The sequence below is a fragment of the Aspergillus nomiae genome, assembly GCF_001204775.2.
Source record: "Aspergillus nomiae NRRL 13137 chromosome Unknown contig00085, whole genome shotgun sequence".
NCBI classification, from domain to species: Eukaryota; Fungi; Ascomycota; class Eurotiomycetes; order Eurotiales; family Aspergillaceae; genus Aspergillus; species Aspergillus nomiae.
The window spans coordinates 17,419-33,133 of record NW_015378140.1 but is presented as its reverse complement, the minus strand read 5'-3'; the positions used below and the strand labels follow the sequence as shown (position 1 = coordinate 33,133).

Here is a 15,715-nt window from a genome sequence, read left to right as displayed (position 1 = left end):
GGTATACCTAAAGTGAGGACGATCAAGTTTGCCATAAACACTTTGTTGTCACGATTGGTTGCATAGCCATGCACTATAGAAAGAATCCCATCAACACTTCCCAGGAGCCACAATTGCGATGTTTCAAGATAGAGGATGTAATATGCTTCGTACGTACCCCGTACGTAGTAGATTCCTGGAGTGTGATCTGCGTTTTGTCTTAGTAGTGGGTATTCGGTACTTAAACAAGTTAATAACAAGATATATAGTATAGCGTTGGTATCCACTTCTAGACCACCAGGCACGGGAGTCTTAGCTCGTAGGCGGTTTAGATCAAGGTCGCTGACAAGTACCTTGTTGCACTTTACAGAAGATAGTATTAGCACGATCACAGACCAAAAGGTCTTATCAATTGCCATTAATCATTAAAACTAATCTCACTGACAATACAGCAAAGTAGAGCCCAGTATCGCAAATGAGCTGGTATCATCCGAAGCGAAAAAAAACAAAAACAAAAACAAAACAGAGCATGGTTAACATGAGAATAAAGGGAATTAGGAACAATCCAAAACGCCATCGCAGCGAGCAAGCAGCGTTGCAGACCGCTTAGCGCCGTCGCAGTCGAAGAATGGATACACGGGGGTTGCCAAGTAGTGGGGTTACTTTAGGGTGGCTTGGGCCGGAGCGCCGCGGAACAGTGCTGACAACATCATGGTCGCGAGTTCGATCACAAAAGCTGGTATCTCATGCTATTAACCGCAAAACGATGTATTTCTTTTCGACCGGGCGCTGTGAACCAAAACGGGCATGGCGACAGAGATGTGGAGAGCTGTCTAGTACTTGAATATAATGTACCTGCGAACAAAATTAGTAAAACCATAACATGCAATTTCAATGCAAGGCAGACACATACAGAGCGTGAATGATACCAGGAATCCAACCCAGAATGGTCAAACAGATGTTGATGAGGAGATCAGCACCGCATCCCCGCTCAAGGAAAACACCCAAGGGAGGGAGGATGATCGCGAAGAGGATCTTGCAGATATCACTGGAATTAGGTTGGTTAGCTGAGCCCTTATTTATAATTCGTTCCCCGTCCTCTTTATAGGTACAAAGCGCAACGATGGGATAATAAAAGGGATGACTCCGGGTGAGGGTGGGCAACCGAGTGCGACGGCAGCAGGAGCTCACTTACGAAGCAGTGAAAGGCATGGTGACGAAGGAGTGTCAACGAGGAACGTGTGTAGGTTCTATAGACAGGGTAGACAGTGGTCGGTGATCAAATCAGTAAAATAGAACCGAGATAGGAGTAGTAGAAGTAGTGGGAAGAATGGGGAAGATTTCAGGAGGAAGGCGGGAGAGAAGCGATGGGCTCTTTAAATGATTTAATAGATCATGGGCGGCAAGATAACGTGAGAGCACCTCCGCTAGGGTAAAAAACGCCCCAAGGCAGTACTAATTTTTACTGGACTCCCGATGGGGCTTGGGACCGGGTTAGGCTAAGTGACCTACTAGTTAGATGGCTAGGTTAATTGGTACTACTAAGGAATTCTTTCTTCTTCGGGTGGTGATGGACCAGGTAGTATTTCCCCTTAGTCAAGACCATCAGGAGAAGGTGATGCTTCATCGGTTCTGAATAGCTACGTCATACATCCTCCGTCAAACTGTGGCTCTGTGGCTCATAGCTCCTTCTTCCCTATTCCCATTGGATCAATTCCCCATGATGTGCATTAAGAACTTCCCGCTGCCGAGCCCTCCGTTCCAGCTTTCTTGTCGGGTGACTTTTGCGTCGTGGTCAAGTTTGGCAAAAGAAGGCATGGACATACATACTTCCAACACAGGTGGATCTATGGAAAAGGGTGAAAATTTCAAAATGGAGCGTCCCTTAAGTTCATGGTGGCTTGTTATCCTTGGCAGCGCGCTACCTAATTATACGATCACAGGCAAGGGGACTGTTTTTTAGTCGCCCAACCGCTATGTCACTATGACTATCTTTTTTTTTTCCCTCTTCAGATTCCCTCTAAATTCTGTTGCCTGGAAAAGCTTGGCGGTTCCAGGCTGAACAGTTCTCTATACACTGCAAGTAAAAGAAAAGAAAAAGAAAAAGAAAAAAGTTCATTTTAGAAATAAGTGATAATCGTCATCATATATTCAATTGTTTCTATTTTTGTTTTTTCTGATAAAGCGCATCAAGTTCAGGTCCGGATTGTTCGATCATTGACTGATGTCAGGGCTCCAGGGAGCACGGGTTTAACAAGCTGTGGGCCGCACAGCCCTATGGCCTTACAAGTCAGGCTTAGTACTAGTACTGTACACAGTATGTACGGAGGACATACTCCATATACTACGTCGTAGGCTATATGGTCTAGTATATGTTCTCTGGCCTCCACCGCTACAATTCCCTAGCGCCGGGATTTCTTGCGAACTGATATCATATCCTCAACGACGCTCGGGATTTACTTGCTTTCGCTGTACCTCCAACCAGGTTGTTTTCTGCAGTTCTATATAATGATGTACACGCGGTATACGTCATGGGAGTATCAAGTTTACTACCACGCCAATGAGCTTCAGGAATACAAAGAGTGGAAACAAGGGGACGATGCATTAATTACACCACTCAAATGATAGGCTTACAGACCTCCAACGTTTCAAACGGCGCTACGCGAACAATCAAGTTAACTATGGCTAATTTACGATGTACAAGGAATTCCGATTTCCTTTCTACAAGTAGACAAAAAAAGATGAAAAATAAAAATAGAATAAATATATCCAATCAGCCTCGATCAACTGCGCCAGGATTCCTCACCAACCTTAGCCTCATCTTGACACCACCTTCAGAAAGACCCTTCTGATATCCATGGGACGATATGGCTTTTCTTCCACCGTATCCCTTATTCCTTTCACCATATACCAGCTGGTTAAGTTGTTGAACTTGTGCGATGTCCACACCTAAAAAGTACATACATCTGTAAAAGGGTAAATTTAATGGTGGGTAATTAGTACTCGTGGGGAAAGCTCTCCGTCTAGAACTCCAGTGTCTTGGCAGCCAACTCACTTGTCCGCGGAGGAAAACAAAAAAGTGTTTCCTACAACCGAGTTCATGAGACGGTCTTCCCTACTAGTCAATTCTGGGCGCAATTACTGAACGTTCATGATTCCATGTCGGTGATACTCGGGTCCCTCCCGCCTGCTATCCCAGCACGGCTAGCAATTAAACCAAATCCTTTTCCACTGATGTCCAGCCATCGTCAACTTCGGAAGTTGACCCCGTATCTACGGAAGCGCAGTGTTCCACAAAGTTGCTTTGCAACGCAAACAAAAGCAGCCGCAGATGATCGTCTTCTTGCTCACACTTGGTTAACGAGGACTCCCGAAGAGATTGTAAGCCTTCCCGGTGTTGCACGAAGGTGCGACTAGCTAAACGTCGAAGAGACTCCAGATGACGTCCTTTCGAGCCTTCCTTCTATACCACTGTCGCTCGCAGGGCCGGACCATATTCCTATTCTCCTCTTAACCCCTAGTCTTGCCCAATGGGCCGACACGACCAATCCCTTCCTCGAACAATGCATCAACCGACTCTATCGCAAGGCTCCGACATCCGGTTCCCCCGAACCTGTACACGCCATTGTCGCAATTGTTGATAAATTGCCCGATACTCCATCGGGTCTCCAGGATAACACCGACAATGGCGCTGTGGCAGAGTCGGAGGGGATCTCCCTTCTATTTGCGAGGACGGCAAACTTACAAGGGAGGGCTGCTGCACCTCGACGCATCAGGAGCTCGGAAACTGAGGAATCAGCCCTCGTATTTTCCTTCCAGACGGAAGTGTCGTATGACTCGGATAATGCGACTCTCCGACGAGCTGTCCATGAGGTCGGGCTGCGCCTCGCCAATACACTGTTTATAAATGGCAGCGAAAATACTCTACATGGGACTCGTTGGTCCTATAACCCTCCTTCATCCAGTTTTTCCTTCGATCGATCGATCGAGCTTTCACGCTGTCGAATATCCTCTACTGCAAGTTCTGTACACAACACATTGAAACTTCCTTTGCATCCCGTTGGCCAGCGAAGGGAGGTTATCTCCAGCATGGGAAACATCCTGCGTCAACTAGCAAAACATCCAAACGGTACATCGAAGGATCCGATGCCCGCTTCGTCTGAACTAGAGAAAGAGCTGCCACGCTACATTGAAGAACATAATATTGCTGACCGCAGGGTTTCCGTTTGGGCACTGGTCGAGTCTCCTTCGAGCAACTCACAAGTCGAATCCGATGGCTTTCGGACCGAACTTGTGAGATCAGTTCAAGCCGGAGGTAAACTCCACCGGGTCATGAGCGGCGGTGGCGGATGGGGCAAGAAACAGGGCCTTCTGTCACTTGATTACGAGACCAAATTTCTAGGACCTTACGAGAGCAATGAGTTTACAACTTTGGATAACATATTCTCCCCCTTTGGCACAAGCACGGCGCAAACTGCGCCACCTTGGTTTGAGGAGAAACCTGTTGTCGATGACCTGACAACCCTGTCACAAGTGGCTAGGCCCGGGGACTACATTCAATTTTATGTTTCTGTCGAGCCAGACCATGTCCAGAACGGTCAGCCGGAGCTACTCGGTTCCCGAGAGGGTGCGATCTCGTACCAATTCGGGGTCGTGTTCGATAATGAGACGTCCATAGCCCAAGCAGAAAAAGGTGCACCCCAGAAGGACTTAAGAGTCAAGCCTAATTACTTTGGAGCTCTATCGGAGAAAGCAATAACTTACTCGCAACCTATCGTTCCAATCAGGCCAGAGCAAGAGGTTCTGGAGTCTAACACTAAGCTTGATATCCCGGGATGTCGAGTCAAATTGGTCGCCTCATAGAGTGAAAGGGGCCCAAATGCCACCTATGTATAGCTACTGATATGATACAAAAGTGAGAAATACAATTGTAACCGTAGACTCTATCTACAGCAGCTGGGTAGATTTCCATCAATGCATCAATGCAGCTAGTATACCTCCGATGAGCGGTGCCAAGCCCCAGATCACGTGGCAGCACATGCGGTCCGTCAGCCTCCCCGAAGAGCAACGACTCCAGCAACACGGTGTTCGCCTCAACTCCCATCAACAACCGAAGCCTTCACATCACCGCAACTGTTGTCTACGCGGCGCTCCCCTGTGTGGACTGCTTCTTATAACCTTCTTTGTACTTTTCTTAACCAATCCTTCTCCTTGAGAACCGTCTAGTCTTTGAAAATGGCCACAGAACTTTGGTACGTAATCTCCTAGCTTGACTCCTATCTCGGTCATTCGGTCGCTCTGCCGTATGGTCCTCCGATAATACAGCGTGCAAAGTAGTCATTTGTCCTTGGTGCTAACGTTATAGCCGTATAGTCCCGTCTATGCGGTGAGTATCTCCACAGTCTGTCGATGCCGGCCATACTAGAGCTCCAGCTAGCTACGGAACCGCTTAGCCAGCTTCCCTAGTGCTTGACCTACTGTGTTGCCCACTGAAGAAAGCATGACTGATTCCTCTTTACCGAAATAGCCCTTCTTCGGTGCCCTTGGTTGCACCTCGGCCATCGTTTTCACCTGCTTCGGTGCCGCCTATGGAACCGCTAAGGCCGGTGTCGGTGTCTGTGGAATGGCTGTCCTCAGACCCGATCTGATCGTCAAGAGTACGTTCGAGGCCGCGATGAGCTATCCCGATAGCACTGCCTACCTGTAAACGTCTAGGATTCTGACTGTTCATAATTATAGACATTGTCCCCATTGTCATGGCGGGTATCATCGGTATCTACGGTCTGGTCGTGTCCGTCCTGATCGCGAACGACCTGGCACAGACAGTTCCTCTATACACCGGATTCATTCAGCTGGGAGCAGGTCTCGCTGTCGGTCTTGCTGGTCTGGCAGCTGGGTATGTCTCATTCCTGCGCGATCGGACACAATCTACTTCTACGAGACCTATGAACTGATATCATGGTGTATAGTTTTGCTATCGGTATTGTCGGTGACGCAGGTGTCCGCGGAACAGCCCAACAACCCAGGCTCTATGTCGGCATGATTCTTATTCTCATTTTCGCTGAAGTTTTGGGTGAGTTTTTACCTCTTGAATCCAGTCCCTGGTATTTTGTTCCAATTTGTTAATGATCGTCGCTCCATACAACAGGTCTTTACGGTCTCATCGTTGCCCTTCTCATGAACTCGCGTGCCAAGATCGATGCCAAGTGCTAAGTCATATTTGACAATCATTGTGCGAGGACCTCCAATTAATCCTCTTCGCACACAGAGTATATTGGTTTAGATTGGTTAATGTGACATGGTGAACGCCTTGCTTTCCTGGTAGCGAACGTTTTTCATATTGTCACGAGAGCCAAGATAAACAGCAGCTGAACGGGGCGAGGAACTTTGGCTTATCTTTCAACTGTCAAGAGTTATGGTGCTTACATACAGGCCGAGGCTGTATGGTAGGATGAGTGGGTCGTCGTGGTAGATACAATGCATGGCTGAAGCCTTGCGCTGTACCTGTACTTTATTGGAGTCGCTGTGGTCCTGGACTGGATCATTTACATTGCAATGCTGACATGCTGTTTATGCGGTTATTTGCTGTTTGTGTTCAAGCTACTACTTGCTTTCAAGATTCGATTCGGGATGTTATCTGTTATTTGGAATCAAAAGACCTCATACTATTATAGTGGTGCATTTCAACCGTGCGGCTGATATAGTAAATATCTATTGCTTGAAGAAATAGTATTTTGCCATGTATTCCGTTTGGACCATTATTTTACAAACTTGCTACTCACATACTTTCTCATGCTGTAATCCTTGTGTAACCGTTAAACTGATTTACATTGTATCTAGTAGTACAGGGCCCAATATGAGCTTTGCGTCGAGAAATCACATTAAAAATACAGAGCTATATGTCCATCTTCAACGATCAAACAAAGTGATATAAGAATAGCTATGTAAATGATACTGTCTATAGAATGGACAATGCGTAAGAAACGTGTAATATTCAAAGCAAATGAATATACCGTGGGAACCATGAGGACGGGCACAAACAAAGCACCTAGGGAATCACCAACCGGTTCAAGTCCGGCAAGATGGTAATGTACAACTCCAAAGTGCCATGAGACTTGAGGAAGATGATCGGAAGGGGACAGTGCACGAGGAAGGAGGCGGTAATAGGGAGACCCCGATTAAGCCTTGTCAAGCTTGCGACGCAAGGTTCTCGTCTTCCGCAAAAGCTTCTTGTACTTGTGCTTCTTCATCTTCAGCTTACGCCGTCTCTTGGTGCTGATCGCTTGCATGGTACGGTTGTTGCGCAGACGCTCAATGTAGGTGGTTCCGGGCTGAGACGGTACGTCGATGATAGCCTCATTCTCGCCAGCGCCAGGAGCGTCCATATCCGGTGTGCGGACGAAAGGACCCGTGTGGGCTTCATACGTCTTGCGACCATCCGCATGTGTTGACTCGTGGATGGTCAAAACGGTGGAGTAACTAGTTTCGCGGGGAGAAAAGTTTTCCGACTCCACGGCACCGGCATCTTTCGCTTCGTCGAAGGGAACCGGTGGCGGCGGGGGGTGGAATGGACGAAGTCGCCTTGTAAGCTCCTCCACGGAAACCTTCAGCTCCGCCATGTTCATTCCGTCGAGCTGGTTACCCTCCATGTCGAAGTGGTTCAGAGAGCCTTCTTGTTCGCCCAAGTGATAGGCAGGGTTCTCCATGGAGTTGACGGTGGAGGATAGAGTAAGAATCACATCATCCGAATCATGTTTCGTGGATTTCTTGGCGGTGAATATGGCATCAAAAGCTTCAGGGCTAGAAGGAGGAGGAACAGTGGTCGAAACGGAGATAGGTCGGTGGATAGAAAAGAATGAAGCTACGTGAACGTCTGCTCCGCAAGGGGGGAAAAGTTAGTCAAAAGACAATCTAAGAACCTTGTCCGCCTCCTTGGTGCCACTTCTACTCACCATGGGGTTGAAGGTGTTGGGTGGAGGGAACGCTAGGCAGTCTCGAGAAGACCGTATGCTGGTTCGACTTGGAACCGTTGCGGCCACTGCTATCTTTTCCCCTTCGTCTGGAAGCCTTACCCTCGCGCTTTTCGCTTGCATTCACGCCCTTGGCAGGGGTCTGAGAAGAAGCGTCGACTTTTCTGGAACCGTCGCTGGGCTTCGAAGAAGAAGATGAGGAGTAACGGCGCTGACGGACATGCTGTGCCGCGCCTAAGAGGGTATTAGAGGAAGCTGGAAGAGCTTGGCTGGACGAGCGAGCGATGCCGGTGATAGGAGCAATAGGAGCCCATGCAGCTCGGCGTAACGAAGATGACAGCATTTTCCGACGTCGAATAGCCCAGAAACTGGGTGACGAGTATGTCGGGAACAACGCCGGTTAGAAGTCGTCTGAGGCGAATTCGAAGTTGAGCCGATCAGGCGGAAGCCCAATCCGGTAAAGCTCTGTCCGCATTAGACACCTGAGGCATCAGCACCCAGTCGATCAGGTGATCTACCGATCATTCCACCTCTTCGTCCGTTTACTTATACGAGACGTAATAATGTCGGGGATGATGGGTTGACAAAGCCTCGGTTTCCAAAGGTAGAACATGTACCCCTCAACATGGTATCAGACCGGGGATTGATACGCGTTGAGATACCGTGGAAGGCATTGCTTCGTCTTACGCAGCCTGATTAACAATACGAATTATATTGCTTATAGTCCGAATACTAATTCCACACAACCTCCTTTCAATCAGAATAAGCGAAAGTAATTACCACCGAGAGAGGGAAAATTTCATGTTTACACACCCGCACTTCAACCAGGAATAGGTTACTTTTTCCCCAACGTACAAGTCCCAATAAACACCAGGAAGCCAGGAATCCTCACCCATAGACACTTCAGCCCAGACCGGATTGTCAATATTCGTAAGATTGGGACTAGATATTATGAAAACAAGGAGCCGAAGCCTTCGCCACAGTGTATTACAGCACAAATGGGACAAATATGGTAAGTAGCCATGGAAACCGCCAGACTTGATGAATGGCAGGAGAAGAGAAAATAAAAGAATAGAATGGTATCAATCTGCATGGTGTAGAAAGAAAGAGACTCGTCGCTGAACCGAACAAAATGAAGCACCATGTAGTAGTGTAAGCTTTTCATGCAGGATAGCATAGTAGAACTGTAGCACAGAATCGACCGAGAACGCTTTCTCGATGCATGTATAACGAAAAGGAAAGAAAAGGGGAATAAGCAAGAAGAGAATAATACAAGGCTAAGGAGAGGGCCAAGGTGTCGTAGAAAGGTAAAACGCTCGGAAAATGCAACGTGAAAGGCTGAGTGAATAGAATAGACTCAGGCTCGCGGGAAGTCATCGTGGAAGCCAATCGTCTCTGATGAAACATTAATTATCATAAGATAAGAGTGTGCAGGTTCTTCTGGATGATCATGTCTTGCACAGAATCCATGGTTGCTTTCAGCAATGTTGTATCAGTCGCATTGGTGTAATGGATGTAGATCTCTCGATCGGGAATGCGATTGATGCCGCGGAACCTGTCAGCGAAATATCTTGCCGCAGCATCAAAGTCCGTGTTTGAACCGTTGAAATCCGGAAAGTGTTTGGACACGGGGGAGACACTTAGTTTGCCCTTAAAGAGATCGATCTTGTTCAGGAAAAGAATGATGGGCTTGCGCTTGAACCATTCTCCGTTTACCAATGACTCGAACAGCATCATGGCCTCGTGCATTTGGTTCTGTTAACAAGAAAATGGCGTTAGATATGTGTCAAATCCAGAAGGGGGTGCAAAGGTTCTTACAGCGTTCTGGTCCTCCACTAAGCACTGGTCATAGCCTGATAAGGCGACCATGAAGAGAAGACACTGCACACCCTCAAAACAATGGATCCACTTCTTGCGCTCAGATCGTTGGCCACCAACATCCATCATTCGGAAGTTCATTTGGCCAAGTTCAAATAGAGTTTCCGTAATTCCTGTGGTTCGCAAACGCGCTTGCAGCATGTCCTGATTGTCGGGAAGCCAGCCAGGCGCGAATATCCGGTCAAGTGAATCAAAGAAGCTATAAGAAGGTCAATAGCCGTCTGTTTGATCGGCACGCAATCGGCACTCACTAATGCAGATTATCGTGAAGAGCAAATTCATGCCCTCTAGCAACGGCCTTTTGCACTCCTGCATCATTCCACATATCTCTCATGGCATCGCGAACCTTGAGATCGGAGAATGCTTCTTCTGAGCCGACGTCAGACTCCAGAGTATCCATATACTCCGCAAGCGGCTGTAGAATGGTATCAAAGATCAGTCGATGTTTCAAACAGGAGGAAAATAGGGAGAAGTGTGGAGCAATGGCTGACTGCCAATTCTTATTTACCTTGGTCTTCTCTTGCTCAAACTCGATGCTTTCCGTGCGCATAATATCTAGCAAAACCTTGAATGCAATGACAACATTGGAATAGATTACTGCACGCGTTTGACGGCGCTCATCCTCAGGAAACCCCCCAGAATGAATGATGCGCATTTGCTTTATGATTGTTGATTTTCCTGATTCGCCAGCACCTAAATATCTGTGAATACATATGACCAAGGGAAATTTGTTTGGAGGCTTACCGAGAAGGAGGATTTTGATGGTCCTATCCATCACCTTTTTGTCATTTTTTAGAACCTTGTCTATCCGAGCATTTCGTTGTAAAGCGTCCTTATCCGTTGTGTCAACGGGCTTTGAGCTCATACAACCCATGTTGTCTATGAGTTTCTCTCACTTATAGGAAAACCTGTTCACGACCCATGAAGGTGCCAATTAGTTTAAGAACTCCGACGTTGGTGCACACCTGGGAGGGGAACGAGCGAAGTCCAATGGCAGCAGGTGAATCAGGGGACACGCCTGAAAAATGCTCATGGCCACTCAAAAGGTGGTCTTTAAGACATGCGACGACCACCAAGACAGAATACGAGTGGGCAGGCTATCTTCGCTGGGAGAGCAACTAACCGATTTGTTGTAGCTATAGTATTATTTTAGGAGGTGGAATTAAATAGCGAAACAAATGCAAAAAAGAAAACACGGGTGTGCCTCTTTTTTGCGACCAAATGGCGAAAGTCAAGAACTCCAGCTGAAACAGTTACTCGAGAGGTGGATTTCTGGCGTTCCGTTCGTACGACACAGCACGCTAATGTCACGGTAGAAACCTGAATAGAGCTGCTGGTTGAAGTCCAGGCGATTGTGGGACTGTTCGACAAATGCGACAATGTTGAAAATCACACCCCAGACTATCCGACAGCAGTTCACCCCGGATGTATTAGAGACAGAGAATCTCAAAGGCAACACAGCTACCCAATGACAGGAACGACCAACTCCAAGCGCAAAATCGAAAAAATTATGGAATATAGCAGGGTTCTGCGAATTGTTGCCACTAGAAAGTTCAGTCCCGTTCAGTCCCAGTTAAAACCAAGTTTGGATGGCAAAGCGGAGGGATCTCAATTTTGGAGGTTTGCGAAGGTATGAGTTGAGTTACGAGCTCATGCGACGTCTGCCGAAGCCAATGAGGGACGTCAAAAAGCGCAAAGGAATGTTCTCTTCAGCAGTGGGTGATCGACCGCTCTCAAAGCGGGATTTTGATTGCGTCAGCGACTCTTAAAGGCGTTGGGATAAGATGAGGACGTTAGCAGCAGTCGGTAAGCGGCGACGACGAAGAGAGAGGGGGAGAGTAAAGGGAAAAAAGGCTCCGGATATCAATATAGTAAGATTAATAGCCACAAGTGGTACATTGCTACCGTGGCACAGAAATCGAATCAGGGAGCGGGAAGAAGGGACACAAGTGGGGTGGGGGGGTGGGAAGAGTAAGGAAGAGAACACCAGGAGCAATGTCCGTAAGGAACGAGTAGTATCCGTGGTAATGTCGCGCAATCTGTTAGTTATATTCAATCAATTCCGATCGGAGTAGGAGAAAGTGTGTGGAAGAGGGGGACCCATTTTCACAGCGCGCGGGTAAGATAACTAAGTCCATTTAGGTACTTTTTGGAGTCATCCTTCCTGCAGTGGACTTTTGGTTAGTTCGTTAGTTCGGTTCTGGAGTTGGGTGGCCCTGGCACTAGAACCAAGAATGTAAATGCTCGATCTCCAGCAGCAGCAGATGCGCGTGGCATGTGTCGTTCCGTTAATTCTTTAGTATCCGCATCTCCGTTCTTAGCAAAAGTTAGTGCCATTAGCCTCGGCGGGTAACAACCCATTGTTACCTTTAGTACCAGTGAGGTACCTCTTTGCCTCTCAAAGAGAATTTTACTTCAACATCGGGAGAAAAAGAGAAAGAAAAAGAAAAAACACGATTTAAGATTAATAATATCAAATAACGTAAAAGTCAAAATTAACATGTGAGTGACGAAACCCCCCCCAAATTCACTCGAACATAAAGCCATTCACAAATACATATTACAGACTGCTTATTGTGCGACCTTAAATCTTGGGCTTTCGAAAAACAAAAACGAATTTTAAAGTGTTCCACCCTTGGACGACTCTTTAGCCTCAACTCGGTCGCTAACTGCCTTGTAGGTACGAAATATGCAGCTACTTCTATCTACCTTGTAAATAGATACCTACGTATTACCCTGTCGGCACTTTGTTCTCCCCTCCTTCTCGAATGTATCACTAAACCATAAACTAAGTTCGAATCTTGGAGATGTCCTTGGACTAGTACTAGTATTGAAAGAATCCTCTCAGAACTTGAAATTCCTGTCCTGTACGAACATGCCTACATAACTTGATAAGGTGTATTGCATGATGCTTACCTAAGGTTTCATCCCTCAAACCTCAGCTGGCATGTTGGTTACGACGTTAATCCCGTCTCTCTTACCGCAAAGCCTGGCCGGAGTCTCCGATCCAAGAATTTCCACTGGTTCCCACTTGGCCCCCCTTCCTGCCAGTACCTGCAACCGAACATTGCCACGAGGTACGGATGTGACGCACGGATCGACAGATGTTTGCTAGAATAACAAGGGCTGCTTCTTCGCCGATTGTACTCCGTATTACGGCAGATAAGAACCCTCCCTAGTACCCAGCACTATTGGTATGATATTTCATTCTTCCTCACCCGGGTTATAGTATTTGAAATTCCTAGCTTTCGTATTTTTGATCCTGTTGCCGAGGGTATTGGGGAAAGGGAGTTATGGGGCTGAAAAGAAATGAGCTCGTAAATCCGTTCCCGATAGATCAGAATAATAAAAAAAGAGCACGAATGATTCGTATGACTGTTTGAAGGGTTTTGTGCATAAATGATCTCTTTGAACCTAAAACTTCATCCACCTCGCTTATAGTATGTACTCCGTACCGTCGTCACCCCGCTAATTAATTATATGACAAGATCGCCCCATACGATATAAAAAGGGAACAATCACCATAATTATAGAACATAAATACACAGTCGAGACGATTGGGAAAGAAAAGAACATCCAATAACACTCGAACATCGTAATGATCATCCTATAAACCCTGGTATTATTGGTGAATGGTATAGTGATCAATGCTACGATTGTACCTACAGGATGGAGTACTCTTGTCGAGTCATGTGGGTGGTCCCAGGTCCGTGGTAAGGACCAACACCTGCTCTGTGGTATCACGTACTAGTACTCCGTAGTACCGGCCGTTCCCCCCTAAAAAACCATCACCCGACAGATGGTTCTCTCGCATGAAGAAACCATGGAAAGCCTATTGTTCGAATCGCAAAACTTTATTGTAAGATCTGTGCCCTACAGCAGTGAAAAGTTTGGTAGACGATGATATTACAAGTTTCAGACAAAGAATTGAAAACAAGAAGAAGGGAAAAAAAAAAAAAAGAAAAAGAAGCCATTCATTCTCCCCGAAAATCTCTGGGGAGAACGACCACGGGAACCAAAGACCCCAGAACTCCTTGAAATCCGCATGTGGGTCAATCGGTGTGTCGGATTTCATTCTTCCGGTTTCAGCTTTACGACGAACAGGGCCACCGCTCCGGCACTAAGGCAGGGGGTAGTCAAGGTCCGGCCGCCAGGACCCATTCCATCCATCACAATCTTGACGAGTCCTGAGCAAAGCATGACTGAGCTCAGGTCAGACAGGTAGTAAACAATGCCATGCATCGCAGACACGTCCAGGATCTTGTTTGACGGATCATATTAATAGTACACAATGGATTGATGTTTACCTACCCCCTTTGAATTAATATTCTTTTTTGCTTTGGTTTTTTCATTCTCTCTTTCTTATTTTTCTCTCTTTTCCTGAGTAGCCTGTGATCTCAAAATTCACTTGTATTTCTCGTAAATCATCGAGTATTATACTGGGACTACCCTTGAGTGAATGAACCTGTAAAGGACATATATGTATTCTTCTACCTAGGTAGTAATGTATATTGTACGAATTGAGCAACCTCGGGGAGTGAGCAGTCACAAGGGCGCAGAAGTTCCTGTCGGCTACCGGTACATTCTGCAGCACTTCTTGTGCCTGTAGCAATTCTGAATATTTATTCGATTCATACACTATGCATAAAGCTTATCTCAGCCCTCACTCGAAGTCGATTTGTGGCTCAGAGGTCAACATTAAGGCTATCCAGTGCCATACAGTTTGGCCTGGCTTCCTCGCCTTTCATTTTATGTCTTCCCCTCTAAATGGAGATAGTAAAGAAACGGTGCTTACCTAGTGCACCACGCAGACCTTCCCAATCTCTCCCGTGTTCATATTAACTTAATATACTCCGCGTAGGGCGTCTTCTGCAAGTTTGAGGCCTCCCAAGCCCGAGATTGACCGGGTAAGTCCATTGCTATTGGCTTTTGCTATTAGTCTTACGGAGGAGGTACATCCCAAGCTAAAAGACATGAGATGACCCTTCAAGCCATGTGTATTTTATTGCCTAAAGGAGCAAGTGATCCTCGTCCACACCATGTTTCATTTCTGCAGCCCCACATCCCAGGCGGAGTGCTTTTCACTGTAAGTTTTCGTATCCCTGATTCATGCCATGCCGTTGCCGCTAATGCTACGGACTGCCTTCCAAGGCAGCCCTTTCGACAGGGCACACCTGTCAGATGGTATATGAGATGTCCTGCAAACATATGATGGATCACAATCCTGTGCTTCTCGCGTTGCAGTGGAAGTGCTCAGACTTCCATATTTTCTGAGCCCCTTGTCCTCACATCCCAGGCGGGAGAGTTCTAGAAACGGCAGTCCATGTCTACCGGCAATTAGTTACGTTTGATATTCTTACGGATTGGTGGCTGGACCGGTTAGAGTTGGGTCTAATTTCTCGCGTGGCTTCTCCCGCTCACGAGCCAAGCCAATATCTTCAGCTGCTATAGGTCCACTGCTTCCCCAACCTTCGTGACTTGGGTGAATTCTGGTTAGATACGTTCTCCCTTCGACATCGGAACGCCGGAAAGAAAGCCAAAACAAGGTTATTCGGCTACCTGTCACCGTTTCTCATCTAGATGATAGATTGCATCTATTGGTGATCGGTATTTACACAATCTGACATATATTGTGTACCAACATCTGTGCTCGTACTCCACACCATCAGCAATGAGCTTAGTGAGCTCTAGAAGCGAAAAAGAAAAACGAAAATAACTGTCTTACTTTGCTGAAGAGTAGATCATATACCGTTATGGAGATAGAAAACTAGGCCAACAATGCGGGATATCATTCTAGACCAATCGCTTTACCAACTTTTTTGTCTCCAGCCAATCCCAATAATCTCTTCTCCGCCGTAGAACCGTCCATCGTCATTTTAATTGGTAAC

At 46.7% G+C, this 15,715-nt stretch overlaps 5 protein-coding genes across 5 annotated transcripts; 2 read left to right on the top strand and 3 right to left on the bottom strand.

The window, feature by feature from the left end:
- Nucleotides 1–158: 158 nt before the first annotated feature.
- ANOM_003957 (uncharacterized protein) lies at nucleotides 159–1,315 on the bottom strand (the record flags this gene model as incomplete). Its single annotated transcript, XM_015549214.1, has 4 exons — nucleotides 159–341; nucleotides 425–834; nucleotides 893–1,027; nucleotides 1,175–1,315. Coding segments are annotated over 2 exons (339 nt in total), but the record flags the coding sequence as incomplete, so codon positions are not given.
- Nucleotides 1,316–3,079: 1,764 nt separating this feature from the next.
- ANOM_003956 (uncharacterized protein) lies at nucleotides 3,080–4,842 on the top strand (the record flags this gene model as incomplete). The annotated part of the gene is made up of 2 exons (XM_015549213.1): nucleotides 3,080–3,360; nucleotides 3,412–4,842. Coding segments are annotated over 2 exons (1,671 nt in total), but the record flags the coding sequence as incomplete, so codon positions are not given.
- A 372-nt stretch (nucleotides 4,843–5,214) lies between these two features.
- ANOM_003955 (H(+)-transporting V0 sector ATPase subunit c) lies at nucleotides 5,215–6,652 on the top strand (the record flags this gene model as incomplete). Its single annotated transcript, XM_015549212.1, has 6 exons — nucleotides 5,215–5,231; nucleotides 5,353–5,365; nucleotides 5,507–5,636; nucleotides 5,719–5,875; nucleotides 5,949–6,052; nucleotides 6,128–6,652. The coding sequence occupies 6 exons, from the start codon at nucleotides 5,215–5,217 to the stop codon at nucleotides 6,190–6,192; spliced, it is 486 nt and encodes a 161-aa protein (XP_015408233.1). The 3' UTR covers nucleotides 6,193–6,652.
- Nucleotides 6,653–7,157: 505 nt separating this feature from the next.
- On the bottom strand, nucleotides 7,158–8,334 carry ANOM_003954 (mitochondrial 37S ribosomal protein mS38; the record flags this gene model as incomplete). The annotated part of the gene is made up of 2 exons (XM_015549211.1): nucleotides 7,932–8,334; nucleotides 7,158–7,852 (listed from the first exon to the last, which is right to left on the bottom strand). Exons 1-2 carry the CDS (start codon nucleotides 8,290–8,292, stop codon nucleotides 7,158–7,160), a joined length of 1,056 nt encoding a protein of 351 aa, XP_015408232.1. The 5' UTR covers nucleotides 8,293–8,334.
- Nucleotides 8,335–9,362: 1,028 nt separating this feature from the next.
- On the bottom strand, nucleotides 9,363–10,701 carry ANOM_003953 (guanine nucleotide-binding protein subunit alpha; the record flags this gene model as incomplete). Its single annotated transcript, XM_015549210.1, has 4 exons — nucleotides 9,363–9,704; nucleotides 9,768–10,026; nucleotides 10,079–10,520; nucleotides 10,572–10,701. 4 exons carry the CDS (start codon nucleotides 10,699–10,701, stop codon nucleotides 9,363–9,365), a joined length of 1,173 nt encoding a protein of 390 aa, XP_015408239.1.
- Nucleotides 10,702–15,715: the final 5,014 nt, after the last annotated feature.